Here is an 18512-nt window from a genome sequence, read left to right as displayed (position 1 = left end):
TAGATAACTTGGACGACTGAGCATCTTTACTGACACCATCCCCACTGTCAAACATGGAGGTGGAAACATTATGCTTTGGTTTCCACTAAGGGGACAGGACAACTGCACCTGACGATGGTTGGGGCCCTGTACTGTCAAATCTTGATAGACAAACTCCTTTGCTCATCCAGGGCATTTAAAATGGGTCGTGGATGTGTATTCCAGCATGACAATGGCAGTGATCCAAAATACACGACCAAGGAAACAAAGGAGTGGGTCAAGAAGAAGCACATTAAGGTGCTGGAGTGAACTAGCCAGTCTCCAGACCTTAATGTGTCCCTAATCCCATAGACAATTTGCAGAGGGAGCTGAAAGTTCGAGTTGCTAAACGTCAGCCTCGAAACTGAGTTGAAGAGGATCTGCAAAGAGGAGTGGGACAAAATCCCATGCAAACCTGGTGGCCAACTACAAAAACGTCTGACCTCAAGGGTTTTACCACCAAGTACTAAGTCATATTTTGTGAAGAGGTCAAATACTCAAATAAAGAGGTTTCTTTTTCTGGACTTTTTTTGTTGTTGTTATTCTGTCTCTCACTCTTAAGATAAACCTGCCATTAAAATTATAGTAATAAGTATAATACTTTTTCCCTCAGTGAATAGTGAGTTGGGCTAAAAATAACCTATTGTTGTTGGTTCTTGTTATTTGCCTCTAAACATTATGCTACTCTACATTAGCTTAATTAACTTCTTCATTCATTGCAAGTTACAAACTCATTAAACCTCACTGAGCTGCAGTCAATGGCAGCAGGATCACACACATAAACACACACACAACACACAAGCTGATGTAATGTGAGATCTTCTCTTGTAATGTGATTGTAGCTGCTGTTCTCTACTGACTTACACTGTCTGTCAAACACACAACACAGTCTTGTGTTTCTTTCTTTTGTTTGACTCTCTCAGCTCATGATATATGGTAAGTGAAGCCACTGCAAGTCAATCGTCTCCTGGTGGCTGAGTACAAATCCTAAACCTTATTAATGAATGGGACATGAGACAAACTAAAAATCTAAGTACAAAATCAAATGTACTTTCCTCAAAGTTGGTTTCAATTATTTTTGGTAGGTATTATGATGCTGACTTGTGTTTAAGGGGACATTTTTGTGATAAACATGTTTTCAGTAAGATTGATTATATGAAAAAGGCTTTTCTCACATGACTGACAGTCACAATTGACTGTTGTAGCCAGTCAGTCAATGCAGTCTTACGACGTTGGGGAGTGAATGAAGGAACAGAACAGTGTGTTTGAAGGGAGAGAGCCAATGTTGTTACTTAACAACATAACATTTCTCTTTTTACTTTTTTTTGTCTGTACTCTTTTAAATTTATATGAGTCATTGTCAACTGTCCTAAGTGAAACTGGGAAGTTGCTGCTTCTTCATGTTGTTTTTAGTAAGTTTTTCCTTTTTCATTTAACACTTGTTAGCTTAGTAAGCTTAGTTTAGCCCAGAGGTGTCAAACTCAGTAATTATACTTGACCTGAGAGATCATATCAAATGTGTATTAGAGCTTGCCCGCCAGTATACAGCGCATACACCGCTAATACTACAAATCCCAGAATGTTTTGTAAGTGCATTGGCAAGTCAGGCGAGACCACCAGGCGCCCCCTCCTTTTCTGTTGACAATCATTAGCATCCATGCAACCAGTCACATCGGACAAACTTAATCCAACCCCTCCCCAAAAATGGTCAAATGAAAGAGGCCAAGTGCACAGTTTGCTAAAAGAAAGACTTAGCATACTCTGCGCCAAGTTTACCCTGCGATTTGACTTTGAAGCCCAGACATGCAGATTTGAACTGCTCAGTAATCCGTTTGCGGTTGGCGTGGAAAGCGCAACAACCAACCTCCACATGGAGCAGATCGAACTCCAGTGTAGTAACATGCGCAAGTCAAAGTAGGACTTTGGATCTTGGCATGATGTCCAGTTTCCATGTTTCCTTCCAAAAACGCTGCCCCAACTCCATGCCCAAGCTTTCAGGATTTCCTCAGCTCAGAGCCTAACCCCAGACGTTGATGCACTTGCATCTAAGAAGAGATGCCAGGTATCTAGCTAGAACCAATGTGCATCAGATTAAATCAGTGTAGCAAACTGAGCTCCTACTCCAAGGCATGGACTGTTAATAGTTGAAAGTAAAGTAAATTATTATTATATATATAGTTTTTGGTTGTTTTGTTGGCCTGTGAGAAAAGATTTTTATTTAAAAGGAACTTGAAAGACTACAGATGGAGACATAATAATTTATTTATATGTTTTATTTCAAATTTAATTTCTCATTTGTTTATAATATTTAGCATTGCTTGCTCCAGATTCAATGTTTACGCAAAACTAAAGTTTGTTTCCACATGAAAAGGTTCAACATTACATATCTGGAGAGATGGGAAAATATGCACAATTGCAGTTAATTTTTCAATAATGATTTAGTTTGGCCTGCGACTTCGTCACAGTTTTTTATTGTGGCCCACTGCAAATTTGAGTTTGACACCCCTGGTGTAGCCCATAGACAAACATAGCTTATTAACACTACATGAGTTGTTATTGAATTTAGTTTTGAGCTGGCCAGACATGATTCAACCTACAAATACATATTTTCAAATTAAAATACTCTTACGAAATGTGCATTTGAATTAACGTGTATTAACATTAGAATAGCACAATGACATATAGCATAGGTGTCAAACGCATACCAAATGACCACTAGAGCTAGCCCGCCGGTATTTTACAGCGCATTCATTCACCGCTAATACTACAAATCCCATAATTCAGCTGCCTTGCCGAACACATTCCGCATTAACCAAGTTTAGCTTATGATGCTGCAAGTTATTGCGAAGCTAGTCCTCAGAATGCCAAGTAATGTTGAACCATATCGTTACAACGGTGTTCGCAAATACGCACTTTGCTGATAAACTGAGTTCTCACGGAGCTTTGGTGACTTTGACGAACAATAAAAGAATTTTGAGTTGCTTCGCAACCCATTTGCCGTCTATGTGGAAACTGCACCTGTGCAGATTCAGATGGAGCTGATTGAGCTGCAGTGTAATGCAGGACCCTCACAGTTTATTCACTCCATTCCCGCAGAAATGTCCCAGCTCCGTCCACATGCGGCTCCAACCTTGTTTATGTTTGGTAGCACAAATCTATGTGAGAAGCTGTTCTCAGTGATGAAGACTAACAAAACAGCACACAGGAGTCGTCTCACTGGTGAGACCTACAGTCCATCCTGAGAATCTCCACAACACAGAACCTCAAACTAAATATAAACGAACTTGTTGACAAAAAAAGATGCAGCTCTGATAAAATGACATAAGAGCAAAGACTGAATGATTTGATTTGTTATTGCTGAAAAGCACAAATTTTATTTACATTTCCAGGTTTTGTTATGCAGCACGTTCACATTTTGAATTTGTATAATTTTGACAGGATATATTTTTATGGAGAGCAAAATCTTTTGGGATATTTAAAATTTAAGTTTATTTTTTATATAAAATGACATAAGATTAAAGAAATGTGAATGTTTGTTCTTTTAATATTTACTTTATTTCTAACTTAATATATAATATACAATTTAGAGAGGATATATTTCTGTAGAGAGCAAAATATTATAAGTTATTTAAGGTTTATGTTAAAAAAAGTTAAGTTTGAAAAGTTTTAGTGTGCTCAATAAATGTTTACCCTGTTCGGCCCGCGACCTAAAGTGGGTTTTGGATTTTGGCCCCCTGTGCAATTGAGTTTGACATATAGTAACTACACAGGTGCTGTATCAAGCCCTTTAGAATCCGGTATTTGCCATTAAGACGTTCAGAAGCTAATAGGGTAATAGTTTAATCCAAATGGTTTAGTTGCTCTATTTAGTTCATTTTAATGAGAACCTGACCACTGATCGGTCATTGTATTACAGCAGACTCATTTCAGCTCAGTTTGGATGTAAGAAGTAAGGGCTCAGCAATTATCCAGCTGTAGGACACCAGCACGTTGAAGAATTATTAGAACAGGAGTGATTTATTAATAAAATTTAAACTAATCCAAGTCAAACTTCATTCAAAATGGTTTCCTTTTGTAACTAACATTAGTTTTATGTTAAAGTTAAAATAATAACACTGAGTGAATCTAGTGTTAGTATATAGTGTAGTAGTATATAAAATAGTATACTTAAATTTTTCTGTGCAATTACAAGAATTTGTAATCACAAGAAAAAACAAATGTCAAATCGTGCTCACTGATGTTTGTGTTGTGATTACAGAAGCAGCCTATCCCACAGTCACAGTACAAGGCAGAAGACGAGGATGTTTTCAGCACTGACAGTGGACTCTATACATTTTCAGTTGCAATGGCAACTATATAGACATACGTTTTAACAAAAAATCATACATGCTTAGAATCAAACCACCTACTAACCGTATAAATGGTAGATGAATAAAGTTTATGTCATGATTTAGGATCTCGGCCTGTTGATGGACAAATAAACATTTCAAAATCTTAATTAAGTCTTAATTCAAATTTTACATATTTCATGTAAATAATGCAGTAATTGTTTATTAATAAATGTCATGCTGTACGTTACGACATAAAACATTAAAATTGTTTTTACATATCAAATATCATTAACACTGTTATTTTCTGACAGTTACAGTCATTTTAAATTATTAAATATAAATGCACAGCAATGTGCTCAAAATGACTAATTTAAAAAAATAATACCTGTGCTTTTTCTATTCTCAACATAAATCAGTTTAATTAGTTAAATCTGGCCATAGCAGCCTGGTAAGTAGTTTTACAAACAAAACATTGAAAGACAAAAGGCAGAAACAGTTAAATGAAGTATAATGAATGACTAAAACTTTTAAATTTAACTGTAAGCAAATTTGTCTTTAAATTCTTGACACTGTCCTAGCATCTAACTAACTGTACAGTAACTGTTCTTAGATGTTAGATAGGTATTTGTACAGCTAACAAGTACTATTGTTAGATAGTTACTGAAACTGAAACACACCAGCTCCACTATATGGCTAAAATATTGAAATTATATGGCCTGACCTCAAACTGGCCTTTCATGCTCAAAAGTCCTCCAGTGTGGCTGAAATAAAACAATTCTGCAAAGAGGAATGGGCCAAAATTCCTCCCCAGCAATGAGAAAGATTGACTCTTATTTACTTATTCTACACATTAGTGTTGGCTAGCAGGGCCAAATTATATGTGGAATGTCATGGATAGTATCCATGTTTTAGTGCCATGGATACTATCACTTAACATTTATTCAAACAATAATTGTATGTAAACTTCTGCACGTTGGCAAAATTATTGTCAAGTAATATTTTGTCTGTCGAGCCTAGTAGAGAGAGTGTCTGCCTCCTGCTTGATAGCTGAAGGCTCTGCCTCCCATTCTACATTTCGAAACTCTAGGAACTACAAGTAGACCTGCACTTTGAGTGTTAAGTGTTCTACTGGGAAAGTGTGAAACTATGGTGTCCTTGAGATATGATGGAGCTTGATTATTAAGTGCCTTATATGTGAGGAGAGGGATTTTAAATTCTATTCTGGATTTTACAGGAAGCCAATGGAGAGAAGCTAATATACAGTGGTGTGAAAAAGAGTTTGCCCCCTTACTGATTTCTAATTTTTTTGCATGTTTGTTGCACTTTAAAGTTTCTGATCATCAAACGAATGATGATCTGAAGTTTTGCAGAAGTGTTTGCTGTGTTTAATATATTAAATTAGACGCTTTTTGATTTTGTAGTGAATACTGGTGGTTACATAAATTAATAAAATGATTATATAATGGAAAAAGTACACTGGGGTTTCTTAATTGTTAACAAATTGTTAATTGTTTCAGCTTTTTTGTTTCCCCTAATGTTAAATTTTATCTGAGATTCTGGATGATATGAAGTGGGCCCTTCAGCATATGATATCTCGCTCCTCTGACCAAAATTTTCGGTCCTCAAACATAAAATCACTTAAGTCTCCTGGCTCATGAAATCATATGTTTTTTGGAAATAGGATTTCTCACTCTTTGTGAGAGGTCTGATTCTGTTAAAACTGCTATGACTCAACACTTTTAAGTTGGTCTGTTTCTCTTGGCATCTTCTTGCTAACAACACACAACTGAATCAAATCAGGTGATCAAGATCAAAGCTGAGTTAACCTGAGCTCTGTCAAACAACTACACACTACACACACTCAGGATGCTTTCACACCTTAATTTCGTTTGCTTTGGTCTAAACTACGCGAGAACGTCCTCTTCGCTTATTGGTCAGATTGTCTGACGCGGGAACAGTAAAGTAAATACAGATAGAAGGTGAAGTGTTTTGGACTACTGTACGTTTGTTTGACAGTAGGGAGATGAGTTCACTATGAATGTTAACGCAGATTGTTCACCCCGTTGAATATTATCAAATCATGCAATTCATAGCGTTTGGTCCCGTTTTGGTTCTGTACTTGTTCTCACCAGGAGGACCAGAGATCGCTAAATGATTTGGATCGAGACCACCTCATTTTGGGGGTTTCGTGCGGTTGTTTTGGTGCGCATCAAGGGGGAAAACGAACTTGAGTCTGATTTAATCGAAATAAATCCTGTAGGTGTGTAGGCTACCTCAGTCACTGGGGCAGCTGTGATTCAACAGATAGAGGTCCACCACCATACACAGATATACACTCAAGGGACATATACAAATACTGACAGTTTCGCTTATTACTGGCTAATTATGATTAGTAAATAATACTGTGTGACTGTTGAGTAGTTAACAGTTGCTACTTCCTCCAAATTCTTTCAAAATAAAAGCACAAATCAAAAACACTTAAGTTGCTGTATTATATATCAAGAATTTTGATTGTGACTGCTTTGTTGCTATTAGTTTATGAGACTGTTTGACTGTTTTGTAATTATCCACACATAGTTTCTCCAAATCCTTTCAAAATAAAAGCATTAATCAAATCTAAGACACATATGTTTGAATGCTGTTCATAGACTTCAGCTCAGCATTCAACACCATCATTCCCCAGCAGCTGATTGGGAAGCTGAGCCGACTGGGTCTGACCACCTCCCTCTGCAACTGGATCCTGGACTTCCTGACTGGGAGACCCCAGTCAGTCCGGATCGGGAACAGCATCTCCAGCACCACCATCCTGAGCACTGGGGCCCCACAGGGCTGTGTGCTCAGTCCACTGCTGTTCACTTTGCTGACTCACGACTGTGTAGCGATGCACAGCTCGAATCAGATCATCAAGTTCGCTGATGACACGACTGTGGTGGGTCTCATCAGCAAGAACGACGAGTCAGCGTACAGAGAGGAGGTACATCAGCTCTCAGCCTGGTGCAAGGCCAACAACCTGTTTCTGAACGTTGGGAAAACTAAAGAGATGGTTGTTGACTTTAGAAGAGCAAAGAGTGACCACTCTCCACTGAACATCGATGGAGCGTCAGTGGAGATCGTCAAGAGCACCAAATTTCTTGGTGTCCATCTGGAGGAGAACCTCACCTGGTCACTCAACACCCGCTCCATCAGCAAAAAGGCCCAGCAGCGTCTCTACTTCCTGAGGAAGCTGAGGAAAGCCCATCTGCCGCCCCCCATCTTGACTACATTTTACAGGGGAACCATTGAGAGCATCCTGAGCGGCTGCATCACTGCCTGGTTTGGGAACTGCACCGTTTCGGATCGCAAGGCCCTACAACGGATAGTGAGGACAGCTGAAAAGATCATTGGAGTCTCTCTCCCCTCCATCACGGACATTTACACCACACGCTGCATCCGCAAGGCTACCTGCATTGTGGACGACCCCACCCAATCTTCACACTTCTGCCATCAGGGAAGAGGTTCCGGAGCAGTCGGGCCCTCACAACCAGACTTTTGAACAGTTTCTTCCCCCAAGCCATCAGGCTCCTCAACACACGCACAAACAAACTGAACTGAGCACACACACTCGCTAGATTTGACATGTTTCCATCTTTCAGTTGTAAATTGTATTCATTTCCGCTACTGGTCGCTGCTGTTTTGTGTTTTGTGTTCTGTTTTTGCACTGTCTTCTGACGTCTGTCTGCACTTTTTCTTTGTGTTCTTGCACTGTTTGCACTAGGTTGCACAGGATGCACTTTATGTGTTTTGCTAGGACAACTTAGCAGTCCTCAGCCCCATGTTTGTCTTGTTGCCGTTTTATGTAGCACCATGGTTCTGGAGAAACGTTGTCTCATTTCACTATGTACTGCTTCAGCTATATGTGGTTGGAATGACAATAAAGCTTCTTGACTTGACTTGATTTATTTGCTTCTCACTGGTTAATTATAATTACAGTTTACAGTTATGATTACAGTTTAGTATATAGTTCCTACTTTCATCAGATCCCTTCAAAGTAAAAGCATGAAATGATAACTCAGTTGTTAAAATAGCTAAACTGTATTAAATTAATGTCCTCTACACAGACCAGATGTCAGGCAGCCATGAAAGCTACATTTAGTTTATGCCTTATGTCATTGTCATTTTGTCAAGAGATTTTCTAGTCTACATTCACTAACACAAGGTTAGTGCTGGTCTCTGAACGATAATGCATTTGTGCTATTAAGTAATTCATATTATGAGCTCCTTTTAATGACCTTGCGACTTTCAAACTACCTAAACTCTAAAAATCTTTCATCTATCATTTACGGTCTACATATTGTTTTTTTTTTTTTTTTTTTTCAGTATTATTTTTGTCAACTTTTCTTATGGTCAACTTTTAATATTTGTGAACTTATTTTCAGTTCGAAAACTTTTTTCTTTTGTCAACCTTTCCTCTTTATTAACTCTTCTTTGTGATGTTCTTTTACATAAAAACTTGCGATAACTTGTCATCAGTCAGCAGCTTCTAAGCAGTCGGTGTCTTTTCTGCAACAGATCAGCTCTCCCACATAATGTCTTCAGAAATTGCTTTCTTTAGTTTTGTCTTGTTATTATTTGTCATGGTGTGCTGATATTTTATCATAATTTTTTTTTCAACTTCTTGTTACAATTTAGTAATTAAATAAACCTTTTTCAGTAAATACTTAACATTAGATTTTGAGTTGGACGATATGAGAGCTGCAAAAGTGAAGCCACTGCAGGTCAATCAGCCCATGGTCGCTGGTTGCAGTACAAGTCATAAACTCTACTCCATGTTAGTGAATGGGACATCAGGCAAACAAAAGATCTGAAGTAAAAATCAAACATAGTTTCCCCAAAGTTGGTTTCCTGTTAAACTTGTTTTCAATAAGCTATTTGATTATATAAAAAGGTGCTTTTCTTGCAGGATTAACAGTTGTAGCCTGACAATCAAAACAGTCCAACGTCTCTGAGAGAACAAAGGAACAGAGCGAGTGGTCTGTCTGAGTGGAGAGAGCCAAAGCTATTTTAACAGCTATCAATAGCTAACCCTCTATTTATATTTTATTTTATGATTCACTGCCAACTTTGTCCATTGACCTGCTGCTGCAGTTGACTGTGTAAAACTGTGAAGCCGCTGCAACTTAATGTTGTGTTCGGTAAGTTTGTAATGTTTCACTTCTACTCCTGTTAGCTACGTTTAGCCCGTAGACTAACTCGGCTAACATTAGCCTCCCATAGGAATATTATTAACACTAAGTTAGTTGTTGCTGAACTTAGTTTCAAGCTGGCCAGACGGGATTAAGCATACAAATATGTATTTTGATATAAAAATACTCATACATACTTATACATTAACTACTCAACAGCCAGATTCCCATACCTGGATGTCGGAAACAACTGAATGACTGATTCTCCCATAAACAAATCAGGTAACAGGACAAAGCATGGACAACCGTCTGTCAGTCAAGTTGAGGGGGCGGGCTGAGGGGCAGCTCCTACTGGTCCACGGCTCACCCTCTCGACACTACTGCGCAGAATCTGGTTGCAAGTTGCCTCACAAAAGCAAGATGGCAGCTCCCGTAAGCGTGATATAATGGCTACAATTTCACATAGTCGGAGGAGGTGGGGACGCATTGTCCATCTTTATATGTGATTTATTTTTGCATTACCACGGGTCTGAATGCTCTACATCAGCAAAGTGCCAAAACGTCTGCTTTTATATAGGTCAGCAAACCTGTAAATGAATAATAATAATAATAATAATAATAATAATAAGTTTACCCACGTGCTACTAAGGGGTGATAAGCATCATCTGGTGGCAACCCTCTTTAATCCTATGGAAGAAGTAAGGGGTTTACTTTTTTCTTTTTGTCTGTAGTGATGTAGCTCATCTGGGGTTACATTTGTCTAATACCAAGGCTTATGTTTTACACAAAAAACTAAATTAAAAGAGGGTGATATGTAGTTTGGGCACCAGTAAGCTTAGTTGTTAGAGCAGTCGTCTGGGAACCTCATGGTTACTGGTTCAATTCTTTATTCGTTCTGGTTATATGTTGAGGTGTCCTTGGACAAGAGACTGAAAACCCACAGTACCACCGTCATCTACTGCAACTGTTCAAACAACAATTTCCATAAGGGGATAAATAAAGTATGCCATTATTATAATTAGTATTATTAATCATCATCATCATGTAATATAACAGCAGTAGTATCAATATGTAACCGTTCGGTGAATATTATGCTTTATGTTATTATGTTAATAATTAGAATACAACAAATCCAGTGTCCTTGATAATAGTATACAGTAATGGCAGTGTTCGATAGCTGTGTGTGTTTTTGTGTCTGTCCTAAATCAAGCCTCAGTGTACAAACTGGGTCAGAGCAGAGCTGCAGCACTGCAAGACTGGCTAAGAGAGCATGTGCGGATACACACAGAAGAGATATGGGGAGCTGACAGTGGAGAATGTGTACATGTATGTTTGTGATTAGGAATGTGCATGTAATAGCAAGAAAGAGCAACTGGGGATGCATTGTCATGGCAACCCGCCCACCAGCTTGTCCTGGGCATTACACAGTGAGGGAGAAAAAAAAAAACACAGTGGAGAGTTAGGCAGTATGTGATTGGTCACACCCCCTTGTCTTTGTGTGGTGCAATGGATTGTGGGTAGCCTTTGACTGGATGCTAATTTGTGTGTGAGTGGAAAAAGAGTGGGCTGTGTGTATGAGAGAGAAGGGATGAAGGGGAGGAGCAGAATGTGTATGTCTGCGTGAGAGGGAGAAGGACGAGATTCTGTGTGAGAGAGAGCGAGGCGCTGCGACCAGAAGCTACACTGAAAGGCTTTTAAGTGGATTCTTTTTTTTAACTAAGGAAGTCCATTACTATCAGCCAAGGTATGAATAATCTGTGTCTGTGTGTCTCACTATTTTATTAGCTAGCCTCTTAGCAGTAGCCGCTTGTTAGCATTAGCAGGATAGCGTCGTAGCTCTACAGAAAGACGAGTGATAGAAGAATAGATGCAGAGATTCTACAACAGAAATAGATATCAGTTTAGAAAAAAAGATATGTATAGGAATAGGAATAAAGTTAAGAGAAATAGAGGTTGAGAGGACACAAATGAGAGAAGGAGGGATGTAAGGAGAGCATGACAAAAGGAGGGGGTGTGGTTTAGTTCTGTGGACAAAGGAGGCTGGCTGATTGTTTACTACCACTGCAGTGAGAGATACTTGGTGATAAATGTTACATCATTTTGTCTTTTTTCATGGGTCACCACTCTACCTCATGTAGCAGCTCCTCTTTTCCATCTGTCCTCTGCATCACAGTCCTTCATTTTTAGTAACGAACCATTCTGTCTTCCTGTGTATAATTCTTTCCCTCTTTCTTTCCGGACCAGCTCTGTCTGGTGCCCCCAGGCCCATATCACCCCCACCCCCATCCCTCTTTTTCTCTGTGTATAGTTGTAATGGACTGTAAGCTAACTGCTGTTTCTACAAAATGGCTCTCCTTTACCTTCAGCTCAGTAATCTTATTGCCAAGATTGGTTCTAACTGAACCAACAGTCAAACTGAACAGATTCTGTCACTCCACAATAATGCCATGTGTTTGTAATGATGTACTGCTGTTTGGAGCTAACTGGCTACTGTGTAACCTCAGTGTAACAGTGTTCACAAATCAGGCATGATGAAAAGCACGACTAATTCAGTTGTTGAACTACGACATGCAGATACATTTACTAGGACTACTAGTAACAGCAGTTTTGTTTATGATAATTTGTCATAACTTTATTTGAACTTAATTTTATTAATATCAATCAAAAGTCCTATCAACAATCATCACTTTACATAAGGTTAGGACCTTACATCATGGCAACTGAACTTCCTTCATGTTAGGTCTCAACCTAACAAAAAGGAAGTCCAGTTGCTATGACTCAACTTCCAGATAACTTAACATGGACAACTGAGAATCTTCACTGACTTAAGACCTTACACAATTATAGATAAAGCCAACAGATAACCTAATGCAGGAGAAATATGATGACTTATTATTTCTGGTCAGTGCTGTTGTTACTGTATTTTGGATGAAGGGGTGGCTTCATCCATAATGAAGACACCATTCTAGAAGTAACAGATGCATGGAATAGTTTTTCAGCATCACTTTAAGACTAAATACTCTGAATAATGTTTGCAAAATTTCACAGGTGAATTAAGGTTGTTTTAGAGATCTTATTTATATTACGGAGCATATCCTAGTCAAAAAAACCCCACAAGTTTCCTTCTGCAGAACAGAACTATGCTTTTTAGAGTAACTATATGATTATATAGCATATTTCTTAGGGTTCTGGGACTAAATACGATAACATATATTTTATACATACTTAATGTTTGACTATTTACAATTGTCTGGTTTCATATAGTAATATGGCTGGGTGTCAGACGCAAATTAGTGGAAATGGTTTCCTAATAAATAACTTTTGTGTGCATCGTTAACATGAACAAGTGTGAAAGAAAACATGAGAACATAAGAATGCAAACATCCGAGTCCTGAATGTCCCATCTATCGGTGTCTACTGCCTTCATAGAAAGACAATTTGACATGACAATACACTTACTCTCTGTCCCCTCTCTCTAGAAGCCTTCCCTGCTGTTGCAGCATCACTTGCTAAGGCACAGTCTGGTTTCAGTGATATGAACATGAAGACATGCCAAATTTACAGATGGCTATAACATAAACAAACACGTATGATAATGTTACAAAAAAAAGCTCAAAAGACAGAGATTGCTGAAAAGAAGAGTCTGAGAAGTTCTTAGTGTGGAGATATTCTGGCTTTTTAGTGAGACTAAGAAGCAGAGTGGCATGGACTGCTGGTGGTCTCCCAAAACCAACCAGTGTGATTTCATCGCAACAACAGATCTGATAGTCCCCACTTTCTAGCAATATATCTGTATAAGACAGACATATCACATATGTAATAGCCTACTTTAATGCCAGAAAGCACAGTCAAAAATGACTGATTTAAGCAGCTTAATATGTCACTTAGGAGTAAAAAAGGAACGTTTACACTTGACAGAAATAGTGATTTGACGTCTACGGAGATATATATCAGTATTGACAAAAAAGATTAGCATGATCAGATTTTTTTCCCATATCTCCCAGCCATATTAGAATGACAGAAACAACATATTACTGACTTTTTTTTATATGTGTGATTGTGAGAGACAGACAATTTTTTTTGTAAATTTTGATTTATTATTACTTTTATCAGTTTCAAGGTATTTTAGTTACCAATGTGGGTTTTTCTTCCTTTTATGTAAGGGTACCAACAATTTTTTTCACATCTATACTAGGTAGATATCTTCTCTTATTGTAACAGGTGGGCATACCACGTACAGGCGTACACCGTGTAGTACTTGGAACTGGTACTTAGTCTGACAGTGCTACCATGTGTGCGCCATGTACCACGTGTCTACTCCATGGTAAAACACAGTCTTTAACAAGGCAGCTATGCTTTCACAGTGTCACTTCGGGAGGTTCATGATTCAGTCAAGAATCACGATAGGATGCCACACACATTTTGAGACCTGCACAGACCTGCAACCTAAAAATAAAGTGTTCTGTTGGGATAACACTGTACCATAAAGTCTTCAAGATGTGATGTAGCTTGATCATTAAGAGATTTGTATGCGAGTACAAGGATTTTAAATTATATCTAGAATTTACAGAGAACCAATGGACAGAAGACCTCTGGTGAAAGCAGGCTGTTCTAGAGATTTACTTTATATAACAGTTTAAGGAAATATCCTGGTCAAACATAACTCTGAGATTACTCATGGTACTACGTGAGGCCTGTGCTATGCATCTAGAGTAACTGTATTATTATACATTTTATCTCTAAGATCTTTGGGCCTAAAAGAAAGATCTCTGGCTTAGAAAACTACCATCCAGGCCCTGGAATTGGAATGTATGTGATAGATTAGATTTAAACTAACCTAGAGCAATTCATTTAAACCTCATGACATGTTCCACTGTCAATAGTAAATTGTGTAAAATGCTGCACTAAGGTCTAGCAGAAAAAAGTACAAGAGTCCTGCTAAACTATGCAAGAATAATCTTGACATTTAACAATGCTGTTTTTGTACTATGATGTACTTTATACCCTTTTTTGTACAGGTTGAGAATCCGTAGTCAAGAGTAAGTCATATATATATATATATATATATATATATATATATATATATATATACAGTACAGACCAAAAGTTTGGACACACCTTCTCATTCAATATTTTCATGACTATGAAAATTGTAGATTCACACTGAAGGCATCACAACTATGAATTAACACATGTGGAATTGTATACATAACAAAAAAGTGTGAAACAACTGAAAATATGTCATATTCTAGGTTCTTCAAAGTAGCCACCTTTTGCTTTGATTACTGCTTTGCACACTCTTGGCATTTTCTTGATGAGCTTCAAGAGGTAGTCACCTGAAATGGTCTTCCAACATTCTTGAAGGAGTTCCCAGAGATGCTTAGCACTTGTTTTCATAGTCATGAAAATAAAGAAACCTCTTCGAATGAGAAGGTGTGTCCAAACTTTTGGTCTGTACTGTATATATTTATATATTTATATATATTTATATATTTGTTTTGTACACCAAAGTTCAACCCAACCAGCCCCTTCTGTATTCAGAACTAATTAAAATAAGAAGTGTGACAATTCATTTAAAAACTACAAACAATAACAAATGGAGTTTTTCAGTTTTTGAGTTTTCCAGTTTGAGTGTGAGAGGCACTCAAATGAGACGAGACAGATTTGAGATATTTTTGTCATGTGTTAGTTCATTTTCTTATTGAGTTCTTGTCTTGTTTTTTTATTTATTTATATAATTTTAATCCCTTATCACTCAAAGTGCCTGTTCTGTCTTTTCACAGGTGATGTGTCACCCATCAGTATGTCCCCCATCAGCCAATCGCAGTTCATCCCTTTGGGAGAGGTATTGCTATTGGCTATCTCTGCTATGAACTCTGCCCATAAACCTGTCACTCAGGAGGCCCTAATTGAACACCTCCAGACATGTTTTCCAGGTAACATTACCATCAATCAGTGGCTAACAACACTTGCATACATAATTATTAGTGATTAAAAGTAAAATATTTATATTTATTACTGGCTTTTTCATATCTACATATGCATATACACAGGCTTCCTGTAGCCTACATTTAATGAAAAACTATTCACTTCATTGCTGTCTTACTGTATCCTTTCTGTTTGAATTGCTTTAGTCCCTTAGACCTTTATTTCAGTGTTTAAATAAATGGTAAATTAAGTTGGCTGGCCAAAATCTAGTATGTATTATGTCTGTATGGCTTAAGTTTGTACTCAAAGACTTTCTACAAGGTTGGCATGACTAGATTGCCAACTCACACCATCCAAATACTGCTGACCTATCAGTACAACACTAGTATGACTCCTTCTACTACTACTACTGCTCATATATGACCTACTGTTCATATATCTCACTTAAGCATAATTTTGCTGATGTGTTGCAAATATTAGTGAATTTTCATCTGATAGAGAGGACCTTCACCTGGATGCTGTAACATGTGCATGATTTAACAAGCGAGTGATGGAAGAGAGGAGACACATTACAATGCAAAGATCCCTAAGCAAAGCACAACACTGGCCATTCAAGGTGGATTTACTGCACCACCTTGCTGTTCTTTGCTGACCACACGAGTTATAACTAAAGCTATGTTTACATAACTAAATAGAAAACCCCCAAAACATAACCTAAAAATATTATATTTACTCTACTAAGGAATGAAATGACCATTCAATTTTTCAATTCGATTGAATTGTGTTTGGATAGTGCCATATTAAAACAGAGGTCATCTCAAGGCACTTTCCAAGTTTTAAGACCTTACAAAATATAACTATTTAGAATTACCCAACTATTTAGAAAAACCCAACTACCCCACTTAAGCAGCACCCCACTTGGCGGCCACCTGCCGCATCGGTTGGGGTGAGTGGAAAGAGGAGAGAGAAAAGACCGGGAAACAAAAAACAACAACAACAAGAACAAGCAGCAAAAAAGCACTGGGCAGGACGGTAGGGCTTCTTGAGATATATAGCTCCGGAGCCTAGGATACCTGCAGAGTAGTACAGAGAGAGGGAGACAGAGAGGAGGAAGCACAACCACGGGAGTGAGAAAAGGCAAAGTTAATGACATGCTATGGTATCGTTTGAATGGATAGACAAGAGGATAGGAGGAGTGAGAGGAGAGAAGTTGAGCTCGGTGTATCAGTAGACCCCAGCAGACTTACCTATTGCAGCATAACTAAGATATGGTCCAGAGTCACCTGAGCCATCTCTAACTATAAACTTTATAAAAAAGGAATGTTATAAGCCTAGTCCTAAATGTGAACCTGAACTGGGGCCTGCACTCTGAGAACAAAGTGTTCTGCTTGGACAATATGGAACTACGAGGTCTTTAAGATATGATGAAGCTTGATTATAAAGTGCTTTATATGTGAGGAGAAGTGTTTTAAACTCCATTCTGGATTTTACAGGGAGCCAATGATGAGAAGCTTATGTAGGAGAAATATGATCTCTCTTGCTAATTCCTGTCAGATCTCTGGCTGAAGCATTTTGGATTGACTGGAGGCAGAGGAGTTATTGGGACATCCTAATAATAGTAAATTACAATACTCCAGTCTGAAAGAAACAAATGCATGGACTAGTTTTTCAGCGTCACTTTGAGACAGGTTGCTCCTAATTGTAGCAATATTCCTCACGTGGAAAAAGGCAGTTCTAGATATTTATTTTATGTATGATGTAAATGACTCCGAGATTCCTCACAGTATTACTTGAGGCCTATGTTATGTCATCTAAGGTAAGAATATGATTATACATCATGTCGGTTTTTAGGACCAAACAAAATTGACTCTGTCTTGTCTGAATTTAGTAGAAGAAAATTAATGGCCATTCGGGCCTCTGTGTCTTTTAAGCATGCATGAAGTTTGATTGATTAGTTTCTTCTGGTTTCTTTGATAAATATAACTGTGTATCATCTGCATAGCAATGAAGGGGGATATTTATAGTACCATATATGGAGTGGAAAGAATAGGCCTAAGTACAGCAGCCTGTGGAACTCCATAACTAACTTTTGTTTGCATGGAAGACTCATCATTAACATGTACATACTGGAATCTATCTGATAAGTACTTAATAATTAGTACTTAGTAATTTAAACCAGCCTAGTGCTGTTCTTGTAACCCCAATGACATGTTCCAGTCTGTGTAATAGAGTGTTATGAACTATAGTGTCGGGACAACTTAACTTTAATCGGCGCAGCTATTGCGATCTTTACGGTAGTTATTTAGTGGACGCGAGAACGCATTGGACAGTTGAATGCGAGTTTGGCAATCCCACATGACTTCACTTAGCCAATCAATTCTGTGGATCACAGGCGGTAACAAAGCGACTCAACAGTAGATGAGAGAAAGTTTGAGGTTGGAAATTAATTAATAAATAAAGACAGTGATAACAGAGAGACAGAGAGGAGAAGGTTGAGAAAAGTACGCTGAGACTGAAAAAGGAAGAGATAAATATAAAAATGTCCAAAAAGAGAAAAGTGGACAGCAAAGAGTTTTTAATCTGGAATAGACAGACTCCTTTCTGGTCATATTACCCACTGGGAGCACTAAACCAGTGTGTCTCATATGTTCAGAAACTGTCATGTCAAACGGCATTATGAGACAAAACATAAAGGTTTTTAACACACATACCCACTTAAATCTCAAGTGCAATCACAGAAATTTGCTAGTCTCAGAGCACAGTATGACCAGTCCACCAGGATCTTGAGCCACATGCTTAGTTTGATGTTACATAACAATAAATTTGTCAAAAGGTTTTTGAATTGTACTGAATGAATTTGATTTGATAAGTATTGGTTATATCATGTCTACTTGATAATATATCGCAGAAAATAGTTAGACATTATAATCTTCTGGACCTTTGTTTCCAAAAATATTGCGTAAGCTGACCTCTTTACATTTTAGTTGAATACCCTTGGTATAGAGAGAAGTGTGTTGTCTGAGGCTAAGTGAAGATCGACCCCCACACTCCAGCTCCAAGGCTGGAGATACAT

The 18512-nt window shown here is 38.0% G+C and overlaps 1 protein-coding gene across 3 annotated transcripts in view; it reads left to right on the top strand.

The window, feature by feature from the left end:
- LOC113164920 (storkhead-box protein 2-like) overlaps positions 1–18512 on the top strand; it is a 55606-nt gene that overhangs the window by 12484 nt on the left and 24610 nt on the right. For 2 of the 3 annotated variants that reach the window (XM_026365532.1, XM_026364703.1), the window contains exon 3: positions 15295–15447. In XM_026365532.1, coding sequence (XP_026221317.1) covers positions 15295–15447 — 153 coding nt within the window. Of the gene's footprint in view, positions 1–11103; positions 11256–15294; positions 15448–18512 lie in introns of those variants that run through there. The other variant, XM_026366362.1, reaches the window with a different exon arrangement.

The sequence above is a fragment of the Anabas testudineus genome, chromosome 10 (genome assembly GCF_900324465.2).
Source record: "Anabas testudineus chromosome 10, fAnaTes1.2, whole genome shotgun sequence".
NCBI classification, from domain to species: Eukaryota; Metazoa; Chordata; class Actinopteri; order Anabantiformes; family Anabantidae; genus Anabas; species Anabas testudineus.
Note: the sequence above shows the minus strand (reverse complement) of the source record. Positions and strands in the feature narration are given on the sequence as shown.